The 25,557-nt window shown below is 43.8% G+C and overlaps 1 protein-coding gene across 6 annotated transcripts in view; it reads left to right on the top strand.

Annotated features, from left to right (window-relative positions):
* Positions 1 to 25,557, top strand: part of LOC129863443 (neurexin-2-like) — a 301,564-nt gene that overhangs the window by 6,520 nt on the left and 269,487 nt on the right. For 3 of the 6 annotated variants that reach the window (XM_055935439.1, XM_055935443.1, XM_055935440.1), the window contains exons 2-4: positions 10,638 to 10,658; positions 19,776 to 19,805; positions 20,023 to 20,064. In XM_055935439.1, the coding sequence (XP_055791414.1) occupies positions 10,638 to 10,658; positions 19,776 to 19,805; positions 20,023 to 20,064 (93 nt within the window). The remainder of the gene's footprint in view (positions 1 to 10,637; positions 10,659 to 19,775; positions 19,806 to 20,022; positions 20,065 to 25,557) is intronic. The other 3 variants (XM_055935442.1, XM_055935444.1, XM_055935441.1) reach the window with 2 other exon arrangements.

The raw sequence follows: 25,557 nt of genomic DNA on the forward strand, positions 1-25,557 counted from the left end.
ACTTGCCAAAACTCTAGTTTATTAACAAGCAATTTGTGGAGTGGTTGAAAAACAAGTTTTAATGACTCCAACCTATGTGTATGTGAACTTTCGACTTCAACTGTATCTGCTGAATTCCGACAGAGCCCAAAGGGGCAAAGATTTGGAATTTGTAGCCATTCCAAGACCACGCATCGGTCAAGAAATCACATGGCCACGTGGTCAGTACAGAGCTTCATTGGCCCAGTCATCTCTCTCAGGTGTATCTGGACTACCTTTTACCCCCAGAGCCAAGAGGAGCGTCAAAGTCGATTACAGCGCTCCTCACCAGAGAGGAGAATTAGGCCAGGGACATAAATCAGTCTGGTGTACGCATGTCTCCCTCTGACACACGCCTCATTTGCCAGCCAATCCAGGGAATGGGAATACGCTCATGTACTCTGATGCACATGTACATGGAGAATCTGTAGGCCTGCTCTGCTCTCATTCAAATTAACTCATTCTGCTATCCATCCCTCTCTGATGCACTGCTGGCCTTGCCCTACTGACATTTGAAACCGTTTTGTGTCTCCTGACATGGAAGCTATGTAGGAAACTCTGTTTTGTATTTTTTACAGTGCCTATTATTTAGTGTTCATACCCCTTGACTTATTCCACATGTTGTGTTATAGCCTGAATTCAAAATGTATTTATATATGGTTTTCTCAACCATCTACACACAATGCCCCATAATGACAGTGAAAACATGTTTTACCATTTTTTTTCTCACATTTATTGAAAATGAAATACAGAAATATATTTTTTACATAAGTCTTCACACCCCTGACTGAATACTTTGTAGAAGAACCTTTGGCGGAGATTACAGCTTTGAGTCGTTTTGGGCATGTCTGTATCAGCTTTGAGTTACATTTACATTTAAGTCATTTAGCAGACGCTCTTATCCAGAGCGACTTACAAATTGGTGCATTCACCTTATGAGTTGTTTTGGGCATGTCTGTATCAGCTTTGCACATCTGGATTTTGGGATTTTCTCCTTTTCTTCCTTGCAGAGTTTCACAAGCTCTGTTAAGTTAGATGGGGAGCGGCGGTGAACAGCAATCTTTAAGTCTTTCCACATATTTTCAATGGTATTCAAGTCTGGGCTTTTGCTCTGCCACTCAAGGACTTTCACACACTGGTTCTGAAGCCAAGCCAGCATTGTTTTAGCTGTATGCTTGGGGTCATTGTACTGTTGGAATGTAAATCTTCACCCCAGTCTAAGGGTGTTTGCACTCTGAAGCAGGCTCTCATCAAGGATTGGCCTGTATTTGGCTCCATTCATTGTTCCCTCTATCCTTACCAGTCTCCCAGTCCCTGCCACTGAAAAGCATCCCCATAGCATGATGCTGCCACCACCATGCCTTATGGTAGGGATGGTGTTAGACAGGTGATGAGCTGTGCCTGGTTTTCTCTAAACATAGTGCTTTGCATTCAGACCACATAATCTTTTGCCTTAGGCACGTGACAGACAGAGCATATTTGCAAACTCCAATCGTGATGTCATTTGCCTTTTTCTCAGGAGTGGCTTCCATCAGGACACTCTCCCATAAAGTTCAGATTGGTGAAAAGCTGTAGAGACTGTTGTCCTTTTGGCAGGTTCTCCCTTCTCAGTTAAGTAACTCTGTAGTTCTGTTAGGTGATCAAGAACCCAATGACCACTCTATCTGACCAAGGTCCTTCTTGCCCGGGTTAGTTAGACGGCCAGCTCTAGGCAGTTTGGATAGTTCCATATATTGTCTATTTCCCAATGATGGAGACCACTATGCTCTTGGAAACTTTCAACACTATAGAAGTTGTTTTATACCCTTCCCCAGATATGTGCCTCATCACAGTTCTCTCATAGATCTACGGATAGTTCTTTGGACTTCATGGTATAGTTTCTGCTCTGACATGTACTCTCAACTGTGGGATCTTCTATAGACATTTGTTTCGTTAAAAATATATAATGTCCAAACAATTGAATTGGCCACAAGTGGACTCCAATGAAGTTGTAGTGACATCCCAAGGATGATCAAAGGAAATGTGATGCACCTGAGCTCAATTTGGAGTGTCATAGCAAAGGGGTGTGAATACTTATGTACATTAGTTATTTATGTATTTCATTTTAATAAATGTGCAAAAGGAATATCTAATAACATGTTTTCACTTTGTCATATTTAATCAATTTTGAATTCAGGCTGTAGCACAAGAAAATATGGTATAAGTCAAGGGGTATGAATGCTTTCTGAAGGCACTGTATGTTATGAGTAGGGGTCTGAGTTTTACACGGATGTAGTATGCACAAACTGTTGCTGTTATAGAGATTACCTGACAGAGCCAATCTTCTGCACTGCAGTCTGAATTGTAGAGAGCAGACATCAGTAGAGTACATCATTATGAGGCGTATAAGATGGTTAACAAGTGAATTGTTACCCCAATGATTAACTTGAAGGGATTTGGAATGTATTGTGTCTTCAAGTAATGTAGTTGGTTGTCCTCACACGGGGCACCATTAATGTTGGGCATTGTCCTCACACCAGATGTGTTTTGTCATATAGTAGTATTTATTGTTATGTAGCACTTTATTTTAAATAGTTATGACAGCAACTTAAACCCATGTCCTGTCCTGCTCTCGCCCGATTGTTCTTAGAGACATGGTTGAGGAAAAAGCAAGCTCTCTAGAGAAGCTTTCCTAGTTCAAACACATACGTGGGTATGTGTATAGCATTCATCTCATTCAATGAAAGCTATTCGGTGTGTCTCAAAAGTCACTTTGAATTGAATATGTTATCTGTGTCTACACATTGGGTGTTGTGTTTGCTCAAGGTCATTCAGTATTAGATACTGTCTTTGTCTGCCTGCAGGAGATGAATCTAAATGTCATTTTTCATTTCAATAAAAAAGCAATTTATTGGAGCATGGAAGGGTTGATTTTACAACCAACAAAGATGACCCAGTTGTTAGTTGTTATAGCCTGACTCCTCTATGGAAAAATGTGTTCAGTATACCTACAGACCAGGGTGGTGAGTTTGATTAGTTGAATAAACTCCTGGTTTAAAAAGTTTTCTGGATATTTTTGTGCCATGTAGCATTGATCCAAGTGTCCAACCAAATCCCATGTTTTTGATTTATTCAATATGGTTGAACGGCATAGAAACAGCTCACCAGGGGTCACTGATTGTCAGAAACAGCTCACCAGGGGTCACTGATTGTCAGAAACAGCTCACCAGGGGTCACTGATTGTCAGAAACAGCTCACCAGGGGTCACTGATTGTCAGAAACAGCTCACCAGGGGTCACTGATTGTCAGAAACAGCTCACCAGGGGTCACTGATTGTCAAACAGCTCACCAGGGGTCACTGATTGTCAGAAACAGCTCACCAGGGGTCACTGATTGTCAGAAACAGCTCACCAGGGGTCACTGATTGTCATGCATATTGTCTCTAGTAGTCGACGCGAGACACCCATCCAAACAAATCACTAGTCACAAACCTTTGTCCCTCATTTGTATCAACTTTATTGGCCCTTCCTCTTTTTTAAATGTTAAGAAATCAATAACACAAATAACATGGTATTGGCCCAGCTTGAACCCTACATTTGGAACACTTGTAGTTGCCTTCAAGCTCTTTCAAATGTTCTTCTAGCCATAATGAGTTTTACAGTGACAGAGAAATAGCTTGTTAACGTTAAATTGCCTCTGGCAGTTTAAGCTATAACTGGCATTCAACTCCATCGTGGCCTTTACTATTGTGCCAAGTTTCAAGCCAAAGCTAACAAGTGAAGATTAAAAGATATACGGACCTCTCCACATATTTCTTCAACATTTGCCTGGCTGGGTCTGTTGGTTGTATTCAACCCTATCTTTTCCATTAACTCAGTGTATCTCACTTCTTGTCAAGCTGCCACCACCGTCATATGTTAAATTTATTCTGCCAACTCTCACTATTCCATAAAGCTGCATACTGTATTTCACTTCTATGAGCTGCACACATCAATTGGATTACAATTAGAAAGCAGGACTAATGCCTCTGTCTGTCATATTGTTGAAGGCTTGGACGGAACACAAAACCCTGTTGTCCTTTAAGGAATCTGGATTCTAGCCCTAGAATTTTGTTTAGCTGAGTCCTAGGGGTTTCATTTGCTCAGGACTTAATCATTCTAGCTATGCATGGATTTGTTTTTTCAGAACAGAAGACTGTTAGCATTAGTTTGACCACATTCAGTGCAGGTTATTTATCAGAAACCTTGTAACTGAGTTATCAGTTTGTCATATCTATTTTCTGGATGAATGAAAGTTAAGCTCTGGACTGATAAATGTGGAGTATCAGGAACTTTAAAGGTTACATTGAACCTCGAAGTCACTTGTGATCCTGTAACTCTGTAGTTTAGTCTCACCAAGTCTTTTTTTATTTTTTATTTTAAATAAATTTGACCCCCCCTTTTCTCCCCAATTTACGTGGTACCCAATCGCTAGTAATTACTATCTTGTCTCATCGCTACAACTCCCGTACGGGCTCAGGAGAGACGAAGGTCGAAAGCCATGCGTCCTCCGAAGCACAACCCAACCAAGCCGCACTGCTTCTTAACACAGCGCGCCTCCAACCCGGAAGCCAGCCGCACCAATGTGTCGGAGGAAACACCGTGCACCTGGCCCCCTCGGTTAGCGCGCACTGCGCCCGGCCCGCCACAGGAGTCACTGGAGCGCGATGAGACAAGGATATCCCTACCGGCCAAACACTCCCTAACCCGGACGACGCTAGGCCAATTGTGCATCGCCCCACGGACCTCCCGGTCGCGGCCGGCTGCGACAGAGCCTGGGCGCGAACCCAGAGACTGGTGGCGCAGCTAGCGCTGCGATGCAGTGCCCTAGACCACTGCGCCACCCGGGAGGCCCAATATAAGTCATTTTGACCCATATAAGATGTTGCCATGTTGAGGCAGATCAGCCATTATGCTGGGACATCAACTCACCTGTATCTGAACTCTCATCACTGGGACCCTGTGCACTCTCATGATTTATAGTGACAGTTGGCCGTGCTCCGTAATATGCTCACACAAAGAGAGGTTGTCTCTTCACTGTTTGGAAGACAGTATATACAGTGTGGCCTGATTCTCTCTGAATATTTTCTTCTTCCTTTCAAGTGAGATTACACAGCCACATTTATTCCATTTTTATCTATCACAATTTGGGGAAATTGAATTTACCTTCCTCAAGCTGTAGTGAATGAAAATGAATTTCTCTCTGAATACATTTCATTTTCCCATTCAATCCAATCCGTTGGTCTTTAAACCAGTAAGTGATGTTGGCATTCATATAGCCTCTTTAAGGGCTAGCAGCATAGATTCCTTTGAGCCCCAGGATCTTGACATAACGCATTGCTCTTAGCCTCTTTCCCCTCATTATCACGATGGCATCGCAATCTCCAACAAGGAAGTGGAACTGTGACTCACCCATCACCAAAGCACTGCCTAGACTCCCACCTTCTCTCCTCTGACAACTTTGACATCCGCCCCGCAGACACTTATTGCTTGGCAATCTGGGGCTTTCCATGCTTCATTACACACTAGGTCTGTGTGAGGCTGTGTGTTGCCGTCTGTAGGTTCCTGTCGTCACAGGGGAATTGAGCTGATGTGGTCTCGGATCTCTGTGGCCACTACTTCAGAGGCATTGCTAATCAACTACCAGGGGTGAATGGTGGTAAAAGTAATGTGGAATTTAAACTGTTGGGCCTCTTCAAAACCGTTGAGAGACTGTATCAGGTTTCCACTCTCCTGCCGTTAGGGGATCATTTATTTCATAATTTCTTCCATTTATGTTCCCACAGAGAACTTTATGTTGGGACCTTATAACTTACAATATTTCCACAAAGAGAGAGAGAGAGTGTGTGTGTGTGTGCATTGTGTGTCAGTGCATCTTTAACTCTGTTGGCTTGTAATTTGTCTGTGCTTGTAATCGTATAATTATACAGTAGATCGGTGTGTAATGATGTGGTATTTATAGGCCTGACTGGGTGAATCATATATAACAACATACGGCTGCAACCTTCCTAGAAGACCATATCCTGTTCTCATAATGTAGATTGTCTCATGTAAATGTGCCTCATCAAAAGCATATCTATCCAGTATAACCTCCATGTAGGTATGAGCTATGAGGGATCCTCTGATAAAACTGCAGCAGTGTCAGCCTTCATTACAGCAAATATGGGGTAAAATGCTATGTGCTAGTATTTTAAAGAGATGCCTATTGCCTACTATATGTGTGAGTTGAGCATCAGGATCATTACTGGAAGTGATATTGTATAGATTAGAAAGGTCTATGGAGAGGCCTACTGTATGTGTTGTAATTAGAGGCCTACTGTATGTGTTGTAATTAGAGAGGCCTACTGTATGTGTTGTAATTAGAGAGGCCTACTGTATGTGTTGTAATTAGAGGCCTACTGTATGTGTTGTAATTAGAGAGGCCTACTGTATGTGTTGTAATTAGAGAGGCCTACTGTATGTGTTGTAATTAGAGAGGCCTACTGTATGTGTTGTAATTAGAGAGGCCTACTGTATGTGTTGTAATTAGAGAGGCCTACTGTATGTGTTGTAATTAGAGAGGCCTACTGTATGTGTTGTAATTAGAGAGGACTACTGTATGTGTTGTAATTAGAGAGGACTACTGTATGTGTTGTAATTAGAGGCGACTACTGTATGTGTTGTAATTAGAGGCGACTACTGTATGTGTTGTAATTAGAGGCGACTACTGTATGTGTTGTAATTAGAGAGGCCTACTGTATGTGTTGTAATTAGAGAGGCCTACTGTATGTGTTGTAATTAGAGAGGACTACTGTGTGTGTTGTAATTAGAGAGGACTACTGTGTGTGTTGTAATTAGAGAGGCCTACTGTGTGTGTTGTAATTAGAGAGGCCTACTGTGTGTGTTGTAATTAGAGGCCTACTGTGTGTGTTGTAATTAGTGAGGCCTACTGTATGTGTTGTAATTAGAGAGGGCTACTGTATGTGTTGTAATTAGAGAGGACTACTGTGTGTGTTGTAATTAGAGAGGACTACTGTGTGTGTTGTAATTAGAGGGCTACTGTACGTGTTGTAATTAGAGGCCTACTGTATGTGTTGTAATTAGAGAGGACTACTGTGTGTGTTGTAATTAGAGGCCTACTGTATGTGTTGTAATTAGAGGCCTACTGTATGTGTTGTAATTAGAGAGGCCTACTGTATGTGTTGTAATTAGAGAGGCCTACTGTATGTGTTGTAATTAGAGAGGCCTACTGTATGTGTTGTAATTAGAGAGGCCTACTGTATGTGTTGTAATTAGAGAGGCCTACTGTATGTGTTGTAATTAGAGAGGCCTACTGTATGTGTTGTAATTAGAGAGGCCTACTGTATGTGTTGTAATTAGAGAGGCCTACTGTATGTGTTGTAATTAGAGAGGCCTACTGTATGTGTTGTAATTAGAGAGGCCTACTGTATGTGTTGTAATTAGAGAGGCCTACTGTATGTGTTGTAATTAGAGGCCTACTGTATGTGTTGTAATTAGAGGCCTACTGTATGTGTTGTAATTAGAGAGGACTACTGTGTGTGTTGTAATTAGAGGCCTACTGTATGTGTTGTAATTAGAGGCCTACTGTATGTGTTGTAATTAGAGAGGACTACTGTGTGTGTTGTAATTAGAGAGGACTACTGTGTGTGTTGTAATTAGAGAGGACTACTGTGTGTGTTGTAATTAGAGGGCTACTGTATGTGTTGTAATTAGAGGCCTACTGTATGTGTTGTAATTAGAGAGGACTACTGTGTGTGTTGTAATTAGTGAGGCCTACTGTATGTGTTGTAATTAGAGAGGCCTACTGTGTGTGTTGTAATTAGAGGCCTACTGTATGTGTTGTAATTAGAGAGGCCTACTGTATGTGTTGTAATTAGAGAGGCCTACTGTATGTGTTGTAATTAGAGAGGCCTACTGTATGTGTTGTAATTAGAGAGGCCTACTGTATGTGTTGTAATTAGAGAGGCCTACTGTATGTGTTGTAATTAGAGAGGCCTACTGTATGTGTTGTAATTAGAGAGGCCTACTGTATGTGTTGTAATTAGAGAGGCCTACTGTATGTGTTGTAATTAGAGGCCTACTGTATGTGTTGTAATTAGAGGCCTACTGTATGTGTTGTAATTAGAGAGGACTACTGTGTGTGTTGTAATTAGAGAGGACTACTGTGTGTGTTGTAATTAGAGGGCTACTGTATGTGTTGTAATTAGAGAGGACTACTGTGTGTGTTGTAATTAGTGAGGCCTACTGTATGTGTTGTAATTAGAGGGCTACTGTATGTGTTGTAATTAGAGAGGACTACTGTATGTGTTGTAATTAGAGAGGACTACTGTGTGTGTTGTAATTAGAGAGGACTACTGTGTGTGTTGTAATTAGAGAGGGCTACTGTGTGTGTTGTAATTAGAGGGCTACTGTGTGTGTTGTAATTAGAGAGGCCTACTGTGTGTGTTGTAATTAGAGAGGACTACTGTGTGTGTTGTAATTAGAGAGGACTACTGTGTGTGTTGTAATTAGAGAGGCCTACTGTGTGTGTTGTAATTAGAGGCCTACTGTGTGTGTTGTAATTAGAGAGGACTACTGTGTGTGTTGTAATTAGAGAGGACTACTGTGTGTGTTGTAATTAGAGAGGACTACTGTGTGTGTTGTAATTAGAGAGGACTACTGTGTGTGTTGTAATTAGAGAGGCCTACTGTGTGTGTTGTAATTAGAGAGGCCTACTGTGTGTGTTGTAATTAGAGAGGCCTACTGTGTGTGTTGTAATTAGAGAGGCCTACTGTGTGTGTTGTAATTAGAGAGGCCTACTGTGTGTGTTGTAATTAGAGAGGCCTACTGTGTGTGTTGTAATTAGAGAGGCCTACTGTGTGTGTTGTAATTAGAGGCCTACTGTGTGTGTTGTAATTAGAGGCCTACTGTGTGTGTTGTAATTAGAGAGGCCTACTGTGTGTGTTGTAATTAGAGAGGCCTACTGTGTGTGTTGTAATTAGAGAGGCCTACTGTGTGTGTTGTAATTAGAGAGGCCTACTGTGTGTGTTGTAATTAGAGAGGCCTACTGTGTGTGTTGTAATTAGAGAGGCCTACTGTGTGTGTTGTAATTAGAGAGGCCTACTGTGTGTGTTGTAATTAGAGAGGCCTACTGTGTGTGTTGTAATTAGAGGCCTACTGTGTGTGTTGTAATTAGAGAGGCCTACTGTGTGTGTTGTAATTAGAGAGGCCTACTGTGTGTGTTGTAATTAGAGAGGACTACTGTGTGTGTTGTAATTAGAGAGGACTACTGTGTGTGTTGTAATTCGAGAGGCCAACTGTGTGTGTTGTAATTAGAGAGGACTACTGTGTGTGTTGTAATTAGAGAGGACTACTGTGTGTGTTGTAATTAGAGAGGCCTACTGTGTGTGTTGTAATTAGAGAGGACTACTGTGTGTGTTGTAATTAGAGAGGACTACTGTGTGTGTTGTAATTAGAGAGGCCTACTGTGTGTGTTGTAATTAGAGAGGACTACTGTGTGTGTTGTAATTAGAGAGGACTACTGTGTGTGTTGTAATTAGAGAGGACTACTGTGTGTGTTGTAATTAGAGAGGACTACTGTGTGTGTTGTAATTAGAGAGGCCTACTGTGTGTGTTGTAATTAGAGAGGCCTACTGTATGTGTTGTAATTAGAGAGGCCTACTGTATGTGTTGTAATTAGAGAGGACTACTGTGTGTGTTGTAATTAGAGAGGCCTACTGTGTGTGTTGTAATTAGAGAGGACTACTGTGTGTGTTGTAATTAGAGAGGACTACTGTGTGTGTTGTAATTAGAGAGGACTACTGTGTGTGTTGTAATTAGAGAGGACTACTGTGTGTGTTGTAATTAGAGAGGCCAACTGTGTGTGTTGTAATTAGAGAGGCCTACTGTGTGTGTTGTAATTAGAGAGGCCTACTGTGTGTGTTGTAATTAGAGAGGCCTACTGTATGTGTTGTAATTAGAGAGGCCTACTGTATGTGTTGTAATTAGAGAGGCCTAATGTATGTGTTGTAATTAGAGAGGCCTACTGTATGTGTTGTAATTAGAGAGGCCTACTGTGTGTGTTGTAATTAGAGAGGCCTACTGTGTGTGTTGTAATTAGAGAGGCCTACTGTATGTGTTGTAATTAGAGAGGCCTACTGTATGTGTTGTAATTAGAGAGGCCTACTGTATGTGTTGTAATTAGAGAGGACTACTGTGTGTGTTGTAATTAGAGGCCTACTGTATGTGTTGTAATTAGAGAGGCCTACTGTATGTGTTGTAATTAGAGAGGCCTACTGTATGTGTTGTAATTAGAGAGGCCTACTGTATGTGTTGTAATTAGAGAGGACTACTGTATGTGTTGTAATTAGAGAGGCCTACTGTATGTGTTGTAATTAGAGAGGCCTACTGTATGTGTTGTAATTAGAGAGGCCTACTGTATGTGTTGTAATTAGAGAGGCCTACTGTATGTGTTGTAATTAGAGAGGCCTACTGTATGTGTTGTAATTAAACCCAGAAGAATTAGCATTAACTGTTTGGTGCTGCTCTTTATGCATTTATAGATTGTGAATGTGCTTCAGTCACCAATACTAATGATTCTCTGTCTTCTCTGATTCCATACAGTTATCCAGAAAGCAGTAGAAGGTAAGACCATTTTTCTTTTTTCTTTTCTTTTTCTGCTACTATGAGGTGACTTACTTGACTATCATCTTCTTTCTAGAATATCTCTGATGTGCTGCATAATGTACTTTGAGGCTGCTTTTTCCTGGGCCCTTTTTCATGGCATCTATGTTTTTATTTTTTTATTTTATTTATCCGTTATTTTACCAGGTAAGTTGACTGAACACGTTCTCATTTGCAGCAACGACCTGGGGAATAGTTACAGGGGAGAGGGGGGGGGGGGGGGGTGAATGAGCCAATTGTAAACTGGGGATTATTAGGTGACCGTGATGGTATGAGGGGCAGATTGGGACTTCAGCCAGGACACCGGGGTTAACACCCCTACTCTTACGATAAGTGCCATGGGATTTTTAATGACCTCAGAGAGTCAGGACACCCGTTTAACGTCCCATCCGAAAGACGGCACCCTACACAGGGCAGTGTCCCCAATCACTGCCCTGGGGCATTGGGATATTTTTTTAGACCAGAGGAAAGAGTGCCTCCTACTGGCCCTCCAACACCACTTCCAGCAGCATCTGGTCTCCCATCCAGGGACTGACCAGGACCAACCCCGCTTAGCTTCAGAAGCATATGTCCAGCAACTTTTCCCTGACTGTGGCTTTAGCTGTCCATTAACGATTGAAGAGCAAACGGCTATCTTTAACCCAACAGTTAATTGTCTAAAATTGGTTCTGCGTTGCTTTTTTGACATAGTGATTGTCTCTGTGAGACTTGCACAGACTCACACAGAAAGACAGTAGGGATGTCATCATCTGTGTGATCAGTGCTGCACTTTGTGCTAACTGTAGCTACCATCTACAATAACCCAGCTATTAAGACGGTTGATTACCAAGCCATTGACATCAAGGCAGTATATCATACTGTCAAAAGATTGGCACTCTGATTACACACTAATGGAAATGCTTTGCTTGCAGAATGAAAATATTTCCCCCAGCATTACTTGTCCCTGTTAGAAGGAAAACACAATTTGTCTTTGATAATGTGATCATTGGCAGTCTGTTTAACCACATCACAATAAAACAAATATAATTGCTCTTCAACAAAACAGACAGACTGTAAATGAAGATTGAACGTGGAGGTGGGGAAGCCCAGTGTAGCTGAGTTGTCGTGCAGTGAGAGACTTCCATCAGGCCTGTTAGGAGGAGCTCTGGTGGTGTAGTGGTGCCAGAGAATCCAACAGGCTCAGGGGTCCATGCTCTGGGTGCGCTGGGCCTCTGCATGTTAGAAATCACTGCTGCTGCTGCTCACCAGAACAGCCAGCTACCCACACCTGTTATCTAATACTGTTGCTCTGTACATTTGTATATTGTAAATAAATGACTGCACAGAAGGAATAAATGGTATTTTCAGTTAAATTTTTACAACATGCAACGATGTCCACATAGTTCGCAATGAGTGTTGACAGTCAGCACTGTGCGTACTGTACAGTGCTATGAACGTTGATGTGCTTGAATACACACGTTATCATTCTATTCCAAATGGTTTCCCTGACTAATTCTTACATACTATTCTGTGTGTATTCTTTTGGAACACTGCACTGTCAGTGTCTAACAGTGGACTGGGAGAGTTGATTAGTAAGCAGGGGATGGTTGTAATGTGAAGGGCTATATCCAGGCCCTACATGGGACGATGATGATGATGAGTAGAAAGCTTCAGTTCAGAAGGGTCCTCTTTCAACCCCAGCCTCTAGTCACTCTTCATTTCCCTTGTGATGAGCAAGGGTGCTATGACCACACTCACAGCAAAAGGTGAGCTTTGTTAAATTAAATGACATGCTGCAAAGAGAAAGAATGAGTCTTTATTGGATTAAAGCTTTGACATGGAGTCTGCGTCGCATCCCGGTGAACAAGGCATGAAAACAAAGATGACACTTGAAAAATTATGTGTTGAGCTAGATCTCCTCTTTTTGCTTTATCCAGGGGGATTGCAATGTGACATCCAGCTGTAAGTCTTTGTAGTCCCCATATCAATGGGCCTAGATGGCTGCCTATACAAAACGGCAAACACCCCATTTAAAAATAGTAACCTCAATGCTTTTATTTTGTCTGCACTGAGGGCTTTCATACTGTGGGTTAGTGATGACAACCTCTGGATTATAAGTGGTTGGAACTCCAGAGTGTCTCCAGGAGTCAGCCTGTGGAATCCCTCATGTCTGCAGTCTGTCATGGAGCCTGGGCTACCTGAATGGGGGGGGGCAAGGTGGGGCATGCTTTTCAGGACAGGAGACGTTGAGTGCAGCATCCTCTGATGTGCTGTGAGCAAAAGTGGGTCTGTGAGAGAGAGATAAGAGAATCCACACGTGAATGTAGAACACCAACAGACAGTAACCACTGCTTCCTCTGTGTGTTAATAGTGTTAGTGGTTTGCATAATGCACACACCATCTACAAAATGAAACCATTTTGGAGAATGACTTTATTTCAATTACCTGGTTCCCACTGGTTGAATCAATAGTGTTTCCACGTAAGTTCAATGAAATTACGCTGAACCATCGTGGAACAAACGTGGAATTGACATCTGTGATTCTGTGCCCAGTGGGTTGGTTGTTTATATATATATTTTTTGATGTTGTTCCTTTTAAAGAGATGTTATGATGTCATACGGTACTTTTAATAGTTGATAGAGTGATGGTGTGAATGACTCTGACCCTGTGAGAACCTCAGCACAGACATCTTCAAATGAGAGGACAGGACAGGACACAGCTGCTACTGCTGCTGCTGGTGGCCAGGGAGCTCTAAGCACCACTGTCCTTGGTTTAATCCGCTCAAGAATACTCTCCTTCAAAACACTGCAACTTCATGAAGAAACAAACTCAGCAAAAGCACAAATCCTAACCCTTTACGCTTTGCCTTTTTCTTCAGAATATTCTCACACATGAAATGTAAAATCTTAGTGGTCATTTCACAGATAGCCTTCTCGTAGTCCACTCGTGGACTTTGGATTTGATACAATAACTATGAGGTTATTAAAGTGTAGATTGTCAGCTTTAATTTCAGTGTATTTTCATTCATACTGGGGGAGCTTTTTTGAAATTACAGCACTTTTTGTACATAGTCCCCACATTTTTAGGATTTGGATGTTATTGGATCAGACTGCTAGGTTGGAGGTTAACTAGCATTATTTAAAAGTGGCAATATGTCACTTTTTGGGTGACCTGACCAAATTCACATAGAAATGTGAGTTATAGTCCTATCATTATACTTGAAAGCAAGTCTAAGAAGTGGTAGATATGTTCTATGTGCTAATGTTCTATGCTTCCTGTTCTTAAGTTTAGTTTTTTGCATCTTTTACTTTCGATTTTGTACACCAGCTGAAACAACAATATTTTTGCTTATGGAACAAATATTTCACAGTGCTTTACGTGGTACAATGATTCTCTACACTATACTATCTTATTTTGTCACATAAACTGAAACTTAACAAACTATTAGAGTTTTAGCAACCAGGAAATGGCGGAGTGATTTTCTGCATAGTGCAACGTTAAATACACAGTGGCACACGTATTTCACTTTCAAAGAAATGGGTTCACTCTTATTTTTCTTGGAATCATGGATGAACTGAATAGTTAGAACTGGTTAGAAATTAATGAACAAACAAAAACAACACGTTTCAATATGTGCAAAGGTTCTCTACGCACCTGCAAACAGACCTGAATGTCAAATATATATCTGTAGCAGTAATGGAGAAAGAATTATGAGAGAGAAATGTTATTGCAATATTTTTTGAAACCCACAAGAAAAACTACTTATTGCATAGAACACCTTTTTTCTCTTTTTTAAAAATCCGTCTTTATGACCTTTTATAGCTTGTTTGCCCTCATTTTGATTGTTTTATGGAGCATAGCAGAGACAGCAGTTAACTAGATTTAGCATTTAGCAGTAATTTTATTGTTTCAAAGATATATTGTAAATGTATTCATAGACATGTAATTACAACAATGTAAAAAAAAAAAACAGTGTGAAGGTGGAATCATTTATCTTGACATTAGAAACATGGAGGAAGGGGATTGGGGAGCGTGGAGGAAGGGGATTGGGGAGCGTGGAGGAAGGGGATTGGGGAGCGTGGAGGAAGGGGATTGGGGAGCGTGGAGGAAGGGGATTGGGGAGCGTGGAGGAAGGGGAGCGTGGAGGAAGGGGATTGGGGAGCGTGGAGGAAGGGGAGCGTGGAGGAAGGGGATTGGGGAGCGTGGAGGAAGGGGAGCGTGGAGGAAGGGGAGGTGGGGAGCGTGGAGGAAGGGGAGGTGGGGGAGTGGGGAGCGTGGAGGAAGGGGAGTGGGGAGCGTGGAGGAAGGGGAGTGGGGAGCGTGGAGGAAGGGGAGTGGGGAGCGTGGAGGAAGGGGAGTGGAGAGCGTGGAGGAAGGGGAGTGGAGAGCGTGGAGGAAGGGGAGTGGAGAGCGTGGAGGAAGGGGAGTGGAGAGCGTGGAGGAAGGGGAGTGGGGAGCGTGGAGGAAGGGGAGTGGGGAGCGTGGAGGAAGGGGAGTGGGGAGCGTGGAGGAAGGGGAGTGGGGAGCGTGGAGGAAGGGGAGTGGGGAGCGTGGAGGAAGGAGTGGGGAGCGTGGAGGAAGGAGTGGGGAGCGTGGAGGAAGGGGAGCGTGGAGGAAGGGGAGCGTGGAGGAAGGGGAGCGTGGAGGAAGGGGAGCGTGGAGGAAGGGGAGCGTGGAGGAAGGGGAGCGTGGAGGAAGGGGAGCGTGGAGGAAGGGGAGCGTGGAGGAAGGGGAGCGGGGAGGAAGGGGAGCGGGGAGCGTGGAGGAAGGGGAGCGGGGAGCGTGGAGGAAGGGATTGGGGAGCGTGGAGGTGGGGAGCGTGGAGGAAGGGAGTGGGGAGCGTGGAGGAAGGGATTGGGGAGCGTGGAGGAAGGGGATTGGGGAGCGTGGAGGTGGGGAGCGTGGAGGAAGGGGATTGGGGAGCGTGGAGGAAGGGAGTGGGGAGCATGGAGGAAGGGGATTGGGGAGCGTGGAGGTGGGGAGCGTGGAGGAAGGGAGTGGGGAGCGTGGAGGTGGGGAGCGTGGAGGAAGGGAGTGGGGAGCGTGGAGGAAGGGGATTGGGGAGCGTGGAGGTGGGGAGCATGGAGGAAGTGAGTGGGGAGCGTGGAGGAAGGGAGTGGGGAGCGTGGAGGAAGGGAGTGGGGAGCATGGAGGAAGGGGATTGGGGAGCGTGGAGGTGGGGAGCGTGGAGGAAGTGAGTGGGGAGCGTGGAGGTGGGGAGCGTGGAGGAAGGGAGTGGGGAGCGTGGAGGAAGGGAGTGGGGAGCGTGGAGGAAGGGAGTGGGGAGCATGGAGGAAGGGGATTGGGGAGCGTGGAGGTGGGGAGCGTGGAGGAAGTGAGTGGGGAGCGTGGAGGTGGGGAGCGTGGAGGAAGTGAGTGGGGAGCGTGGAGGTGGGGAGCGTGGAGGAAGTGAGTGGGGAGCGTGGAGGAAGGGAGTGGGGAGCGTGGAGGAAGGGAGTGGGGAGCATGGAGGAAGGGGATTGGGGAGCGTGGAGGTGGGGAGCATGGAGGAAGTGAGTGGGGAGCGTGGAGGTGGGGAGCATGGAGGAAGTGAGTGGGGAGCGTGGAGGTGGGGAGCGTGGAGGGAGTGGGGAGCGTGGAGGAAGGGAGTGGGGAGCGTGGAGGAAGGGAGTGGGGAGCATGGAGGAAGGGGATTGGGGAGCGTGGAGGTGGGGAGCATGGAGGAAGTGAGTGGGGAGCGTGGAGGTGGGGAGCGTGGAGGAAGGGAGTGGGGAGCGTGGAGGAAGGGAGTGGGGAGCGTGGAGGAAGGGAGTGGGGAGCGTGGAGGAAGGGAGTGGGGAGCGTGGAGGAAGGGAGTGGGGAGCGTGGAGGAAGGGAGTGGGGAGCGTGGAGGAAGGGAGTGGGGAGCGTGGAGGAAGGGGATTGGGGAGCGTGGAGGAAGGGGATTGGGGAGCGTGGAGGAAGGGAGTGGGGAGCGTGGAGGAAGGGGATTGGGGAGCGTGAAGGTGGGGAGCGTGGAGGAAGGGGATTGGGGAGCGTGGAGGTGGGGAGCATGGAGGAAGGGGATTGGGGAGCGTGGAGGAAGGGGATTGGGGAGCGTGGAGGAAGGGGATTGGGGAGCGTGGAGGAAGGGGATTGGGGAGCGTGGAGGAAGGGAGTGGGGAGCATGGAGGAAGGGGATTGGGGAGCGTGGAGGTGGGGAGCGTGGAGGAAGGGAGTGGGGAGCATGCGGGAGGGTAGTGGGGAAGGGAGCATGGAGGTGGGGAGTGGCTAGCGTGGAGGAAGGGAGTGGGGAGCGTGTAGGAAGGGAGTGGGGAGCGTGGAGGAAGGGAGTGGGGAGCGTGGAGGGAGTGGGGAGCGTGGAGGGAGTGGGGAGCATGCGGGAGGGTAGTGGGGAAAGGGAGTATGAAGGAGAGGAGTGGGGAAAGGGAGCATGGAGGAGGGGAGTGGGGAAAGGGAGCATGGAGTGGGGAGCATGCGGGAGGGTAGTGGGGAAAGGGAGTATGGAGGAGAGGAGTGGGGAAAGGGAGTATGGAGGAGAGGAGTGGGGAAAGGGAGCATGGAGGAGGGGAGTGGGGAAAGGGAGCATGGAGGAGGGGAGTGGGGAGCATGCGGGAGGGTAGTGGGGAAAGGGAGTATGCGGGAGGGTAGTGGGGAAAGGGAGTATGCGGGAGGGGAGTGGGGAAAGGGAGCATGAAGGAGAGGAGTGGGGAAAGGGAGCATGAAGGAGAGGAGTGGGGAAAGGGAGCATGGAGGGAGGGGAGTGGGGAAAGGGAGCATGGAGGATGGGGAGCATGGAGGAGGGGAGTGGGGAAAGGGAGCATGGAGGATGGGGAGCGTGGAGGGGGGGAGTGGGGAGCATGCGGGATGGTAGTGGGAAAGGGAGCATGGGAGTGGGGAGCATGCGGGAGGGTAGTGGGGAAAGGGAGTAAGAAGGAGAGGAGTGGGGAAAGGGAGCATGGAGGAGGGGAATGGGGAAAGGGAGCATGGAGGATGGGAGTGAGGAAAGGGAGCATGGAGGATGGGAGTGGGGAAAGGGAGCATGGAGGAAGGGAGTGGGGAAAGGGAGCATGGAGTGGGGAGCATGCGGGAGGGTAGTGGGGAAAGGGAGTATGAAGGAGAGGAGTGGGGAAAGGGAGCATGGAGGAGGGGAGTGGGGAAAGGGAGCATGGAGGAGGGGAGTGGGGAAAGGGGGATCGTGGTCAACGTCATACTGGGGGGAAACACGAGAGCCTGTTGCTATGCCAACACAGATTGGGCATGCACAAGATGCATCCACCACGGTCAGGTTTGACACTTCAAAAGGAAAAATAAAGCTGGTGATGTTTATCTTAGTCAAAACAGAATATTTCAGCTGTGACAAACCTCTGTGTCTTTGATGCTGTCCAGCTCTGCTCAGCTCTCTGCTATATTATCTCTGACTTCCAGCCTAAGACCTTGTATTGACCTCATTTCCTCCTGCCCTCTGAAAGGTCAATGAATGGGGAGGTGTATAACAAACTGGTACATGTGTATATACACCTTATTAATAACTGGTACATGGACATAGTCTAAAGATCTGTGTTCTGATTAGATGATCGATAACACCTCATTCCCCAGTTAAATTTGCCAATTTCCTCCAACACAGCTTTCACAAAAAGAACCAGCTAGCTCCATGAATCACATTTGTGATGGAAGACTCAATGCCCTTTTGAAAAAATGTTGTTGTCTCTGTCAACACAGTAAATACAATAGATGTGCTGATGGAGTGATTACTGTCTTTTTGTTACTGGTGGAAAAGTCCTTCCAGTGCACAAGGTTGTGTTTTGTTTAATCCAATTGTGTTCACGGTTTCTTTCTTTTCGATTGAGGCATAGCTGTTTATCTAAATGTGTTAGGAATGCTATTTGTTTTTGATGAATCTGTACGTGAAATGACAATGTATGAGCTTTGTTGAGCTGGAAAAAAGGTTATATCTCAAAGAACCTGCTAAAATGCCAGGGAGAGGAACATCACTGATGATGCAGCATATATGAGATGGTTACCATTTTGATCTCTAAAAGTGTTAACATTTTCTACATTATACAGATACTTTATAAGGAAACTTCCAGCACCCTGAAGATGAAAGCCCTGAAAAATATAACTGTCAACAAAGACTGCAAGAAATCGCATTAAAATTTCTACCTTGTCTTTGTTCGGGCTGAACAATTCCCTTAATTTCTTGCGTGTGAATGCTTATGGTGTAATTGTGTGATACAAATGCTTGTCTTTGGTCATTTAAAGACTTCAATCAGCCACATTCCTTGTCTAACACAATTCCGGTTCATTTTAATTACTAAATGCCCACATTCAAGCGGCAAGCCACAAGGCCTTTGGTCCAATTGTTTACACAATAAAGTTGATTCTGTGATGTCCACAGAATTGGAGTGCTCCAGTTCACTGAGATCTAGTTGATTGAGTTACATTGTATTTTATGAATGTGTTTTGCATATGATGTATTCTTCCCTGGCCAACAACTGCAGCACTATGGTTACATTAAAGCGGTCACGTTATGCCTCCCACACCCTGGGTTATTGATTGTTATGGCCCTCCCTCGCCCTGCTTAATGCTGAATCTAGTTAAGGAGACAGTCCTCACTACCTTCATCCTATTGAAGGGACTGGTTTGTGTACCTGTCGCATGCATTGTTTGAGGTATATATTTGCGGTGCTCGTTTTGATTTATTTACACTGGAGAACATTGGAGAACTTCATATGAACAAAATGTTTATTGTAAAAGTGACAAAAACCTTATTCTAATGTGAGAAAGCTGTCTGCTCAAGAGTAAGCCTGTGTGTTCCATTAGAAAAAAAGCTTCTGTGTGAGCAACTACCCTAGAGGGTTGCACCAATTTAGAAGCTTTTTTTCTTATCCCACTCTTCCCACTCTTTGTATCAGTCCTCACTACCTTCATCCTATTGAAGGGACTGAGGCGTTTGTCTTTTTTCAGTTTAATTTCCTCCTCCGTTTTAGTTTTGATTTGAACTCTGACATCCGTACCTATCCCAGGATGTCTGTCACAAACTGCAGTCCAACGGTTGTGACAATGCTTTTGTTTCTTCCCAATCCTTTTTATGACCTTCCTGTTGTTCCTATTCTTTTTTCTGTTCTCTCCCTCAAGGTCTGGCGCACTTGATGTTAAACCGCCAAGGTATGGGGTCTGTTGGTTTTCTTTTCTCCCTCAACCACCTGCACACTCTCTCACTGCCCTGAAATCATTTTACTTCCCTGTACCACACTGACATTTCCCTTCCTCTTCCCCCTTCCATTTACTTGTCCTTTCATTTCTGCTTCCTGTCATGTTGTGCTATCTGTGCCCACACCACTCCAACTATGTCCGTCAAACCCTTGTCCCCACCTCTGGCCAGCTACTGGAACTTCACCTTTGACCTCTACAGCCTTTCGCCAAGGTAACGCTTTTACGCCCACAGTCTTTCATCGGTTTGGTTTTCATGTGATCCTTTCCAAGAGAAAACATACCTCGTGCTTCAGATGATTTGTGATTTACAATTGCTCTTAAATCTGTCTTTGAAATTTCAACATACATGTTGCTTTTTCTGTATACATACACTATGGTTCTCTTCCGTTATGATACAATTGAATTGAGATGAAATAGGAGAATATGTACAATGTTTAATATTCACACAATTAACCCAATAATTTAAAAGTTAATGTTATGCAGTCTGTTTGCTCATCAACAATGTTTGTTGAGTTTGAAAAGGTAGTCAGTCCAAATCAAATCAAATTGTATTGGTCACATACACATATTTAGCTAAATAATTGTGTTCCTAGCTCCAACAGTGCAGTAATATCTAACAATACACAACAATACACACTAATCTAAAAAGTAAAAGAATGTAATTAAGAAATATATAAATATTAGGACGACCAATGTCAGAAACCGGAGAATAAATATATATATACACACACATCTGTATGTATATATATATATAATGAGTAGGTATGTCCAAAATATCTATATATATATATATAGTTGAAGTCAGAAGTTTACATACACCTTAGCCAAATACATTTAAACTGACATTGCTGACATTTAATCCTAGTAAAAATTCCCTGTTTTTGGTCAGTTAGGATCACCACTTTATTTTAAGATTGTGGAATGTCAGAATAATAGTAGAGAAAATGATTTCTTTCAGCTTTTATTTCTTTCATCACATTCCGAGTGGGTCAGAAGTTTACATACACTCAATTAGTATTTGGTATCATTGCCTTTAAATTGTTTAACTTGGGTCAAATGTTTTGGGAGCCTTCCACAAGCTTCCCACAATAAGTTGGGTCAATTTTGGCCCATTCCTCCTGACAAAGCTGGTGTAACGGAGTCAGGTTTGTAGGCCTCCTTGCTCGAACACGCTTTTTCAGTTCTGCCCACAAATCTTCTATAGGATTGAGGTTAGGGCGTTGTGATGGCCACTCCAATACCTTGACTTTGTTGTCCTTAAGCCATTTTGCCACAACTTTGGAAGTATGCTTGGTGCCATTGTCCATTTGGAAGACCCATTTGCGACCAAGCTTTAACTTCCTGTCTTGAGATGTTGATTCAATATATCCATATAATTGTCCTTTCTCACGATGCTATCTATTTTGTGAAGTGCACCAGTCCCTCCTGCAGCAAAGCACCCCCACAACATGATGCTGCCACCCCCGTGCTTCACGGTTGGGATGGTGTTCTTCGGCTTGCAAGCCTCCCCCTTTTTCCTCCAAACATAACGATGGACATTATGGCCAAACAGTTCTATTTTTGTTTCATCAGACCAGAGGACATTTCTCAAAAAAGTATGATCTTTGTCCCCATGTGCAATTGCAAACCATAGTCTAGCTTTTTTATGGCGGTTTTGGAGCAGTGGCTTCTTCCATGCTGAGTGGCCTTTCAGGTTATGTCGATATAGCACTCGTTTTACTGTGGATTTAGATACTTTTATACCTGTTTCCTCCAGCATGTTCACAAGGTCCTTTGCTGTTGTTCTGAGATTGATTTGCACTTTTCGCACCAAAGTACGTTGGTTTCTCGTAGACAGAACGCGTCTCCTTCCTGAGCGGTATGATGGCTGCGTGGTCTCATGATGTTTATACTTGCGTACTATTGTTTGTACAGATGAATGTGGTACCTTCAGCCATTTGGAAATTGCTCCCAAGGATGAACCAGACTTGTGGAGGTCTACAATTTTTGGCTGATTTCTTTAGATTTTCCCATAATGTCAAGCAAAGAGGCACTGAGTTTGAAGGTAGGCCAAGAAATACATCCACAGGTACACCTGCAATTGGCTCAAATTATGTCAGTTAGCCAATCAGAAACTTCTAAAGCCATAACATTATTTTCCGAAATTTTCCAAGCTGTTTAAAGGCACGGTCAACTTAGTGTATGTAAACTTCTGACCCACTGGAATTGTGATACAATGAATTATAAGTGAAATAATCTGTCTGTAAACAAATGTTGCAAAAATTACTTGTGTCATGCACAAAGTAGACCTGCCAAAACTATAGTTTGTTAACAAGACATTTGTGGAGTGGTTGAAAAACGAGTTTTAATGACTCCAACCTAGGTGTATGTGAACTTCCGACTTCAACTGTGTATATATACAGTGGAGAGAACAAGTATTGGATACACTGCCGATTTTGCAGGTTTTCCTACTTACAAAGCATGTAGAGGTCTGTAATTTGTATCATAGGTACACTTCAACTGTGAGAGACGGAATCTAAAACAAAAATCCAGAAAATCACATTGTATGATTTTTAAGTAATTAATTTGCATTTTATTGCATGACATAAGTATTTGATACATCAGAAAAGCAGAACTTAATATTTGGTACAGAAACCTTTGTTTGCAATTACAGAGATCATACGTTTCCTGTAGTTCTTGACCAGGTTTGCACACACTGCAGCAGGGATTTTGGCCCACTCCTCCATACAGAACTTCTCCAGATCCTTCAGGTGTCGGGGCTGTCGCTGGGCAATACGGACTTTCAGCTCCCTCCAAAGATTTTCTATTGGGTTCAGGTCTGTAGACTGGCTAGGCCACTCCAGGACCTTGAGATGCTTCTTACGGAGCCACTCCTTAGTTGCCCTGCCTATGTGTTTCGGGTCGTTGTCATGCTGGAAGACCCAGCCACGACCCATCTTCAATGCTCTGACTGAGGGAAGGAGGTTGTTGGCCAAGATCTCGCGATACATGGCCCCATCCATCCTCCCCTCAATACGGTGCAGTCGTCCTGTCCCCTTTGCAGAAAAGCATCCCCAAAGAATTATGTTTCCACCTCCATGCTTCACGGTTGGGATGGTGTTCTTGGGGTTGTACTCATCCTTCTTCTTCCTCCAAACACGGCGAGTGGAGTTTAGACCAAAAAGTTATATTTTTGTCTCATCAGACCACATGACCTTCTCCCATTCCTCCTCTGGATCATCCAGATGGTCATTGGCAAACTTCAGACGGGCCTGGACATGCGCTGGCTTGAGCAGGGGGACCTTGCGTGCGCTGCAGGATTTTAATCCATGGCGGCGTAATGTGTTACTAATGGTTTTATTTGAGACTGTGGTCCCAGCTCTCTTCAGGTCATTGACCAGGTTCTGCCGTGTAGTTCTGGGCTGATCCCTCACCTTCCTCATGATCATTGATGAGTGAGATCTTGCATGGAGCCCCAGACCGAGGGTGATTGACCGTCATCTTGAAATTCTTCCATTTTCTAATAATTGTGCCAACAGTTGTTGCCTTCTCACCAAGCTGCTTGTCTATTGTTCTGTAGCCCATCCCAGCCTTGTGCAGGTCTACAATTTTATCCCTGATGTCCTTACACAGCTCTCTGGTCTTGGCCATTGTGGAGAGGTTGGAGTCTGTTTGATTGAGTGTGTGGACAGGTGTCTTTTATACAGGTAACGAGTTCAAACGGGTGCAGTTAATACAGGTAATGAGTGGAGAACAGGAGGGCTTCTTAATTAAAGAAAAACTAACAGGTCTGTGAGAGCCAGAATTCTTACTGGTTGGTAGGTGATCAAATACTTATGTCATGCAATAAAATGCAAATGAATTGCTTAAAAAGCATACAATGTGATTTTCTGGATTTTTGTTTTAGATTCCGTCTCTCACAGTTGAAGTGTACCTATGATAAACATTACAGACCTCTACATGCTTTGTAAGTAGGAAAACCTGCAAAATCGGCAGTGTATCAAATACTTGTTCTCCCCACTGATATATATATATATATATATATATATATATATATATATATATATATATATATATATATATATATATATATATATATATATATATATATATATATATATATATATCAGTGGGGAGAACAAGTATTTGATATCTATATATATATTAGTTTGGACATACCTACTCATTCAAGTGTTTTTCTTTATTTTTACTATTTTCTACATTGTAGAATAACAGTGAATACATCAGAACTATGAAATAACACATTTGAAATCATGTAGTAACCAAAAAAGTGTTAAACAAATCAAAATACTTTTTATATTATTCAAAGTAACCACCCTTTGCCTTGATGACAGCTTTACACACTCTTGGCATTCTCTAAACCAGCTTTATGATGAATTATTTTCCATCAGTCTTGAAGGAGTTCCCACATTTGCTGAGCACTTGTTGGCTGCTTTTCCTTCACTCTGTGGTCCAACTCATCCAAACCATCTCAATTGGGTTGAGCTCGGGTGATTGTGGAGGCCAGGTTGTCTGATGCAGCACTCCATCACTCCTTCTTGGTCAAATAGCCCTTACACCGTGCTTCACGGTGGGAACCACACATGCTGAGATCATCCGTTCACCTACTCTGCGTCTCACAAAGACACGACGGTTGGAACCAAAAATCTCAAATTTGGAATCAGACCAAAGGACAGATTTCCACCGGTCTAATGTCCATTGCTCGTGTTTCTTGGCCCAAGCAAGTCTCATCTTCTCATTGGTGTCCTTTAGTAGTGGTTTCTTTGCAGCAATTCGACCATGAAGGTCTGATTCACACAGTCTCCTCTGAACAGTTGATGCTGAGATGTCTGTTACTTGAACTCTGTGAAGCATTTATTTGGACTGCAATCTGAGGTGCAGTTCATTTCTGAGGCTGGTAGCTCTAATGAACTTGTCATCTGCAGCAGAGTTATCTCTGGGTCTTCCTTTCCTATGGGGGTCCTCATGATAGCCAGTTTCATCATAGCGCATGATTGTTTTTCCAACTGCACTTGAAGAAACTTCCAAAGTTCTTGACATTTTCCGGATCGACTGACCTTCATGTCTTTTACCAAATAGGGCAATCTTCTGTATACCTTGTCACAACACAACTGATTAGCTCAAACGCATTCAGAAGAAAATAAATTCCACAAATGAACTTTTAACAAGGCACACCTGTTAATTGAAATGCATTCCATGTGACTACCTCATGAAGCTGGTTGAGATAATGCCAAAAGTGTGCAAAGCCGTCAATGCAAAGGGTGGCTACTTTGAAGATTCTCAAATGTAAAATATATTTTTATTTAACACTTTTTTTTGGTTACTTCATGATTCCATATTCGTTATTTCATAGTTTTGATGTCTTCATTATTATCCTACAATGTAGAAAATAGTGAAAATAAATAAAAGACCCTTGAATGAGTCAGTATGTCCAAACTTTTGACTGGTACTGCACATATGAAGTGGTTAAAACAGTATGTAAACATTATTAAAGTGACAAGTGTCCCATTATTAAAGTGACTAGGAAATGATTATCTTTGTGCATATGCATTTTCCAGGCAGAATTATGCATGGCTGTGCTGCACACATTAATCTAATCTGCATGCCTTTAAGATCCAGATTTAGTTAGTATTTAGGCATGCCTGTCCTAAGGCCAGCCAGATATAAATAAACATTTCAGGCCCTTACATCAAGGTTACCTGGT

The sequence above is a fragment of the Salvelinus fontinalis genome, chromosome 10 (genome assembly GCF_029448725.1).
Source record: "Salvelinus fontinalis isolate EN_2023a chromosome 10, ASM2944872v1, whole genome shotgun sequence".
Lineage (NCBI taxonomy): Eukaryota > Metazoa > Chordata > Actinopteri > Salmoniformes > Salmonidae > Salvelinus > Salvelinus fontinalis.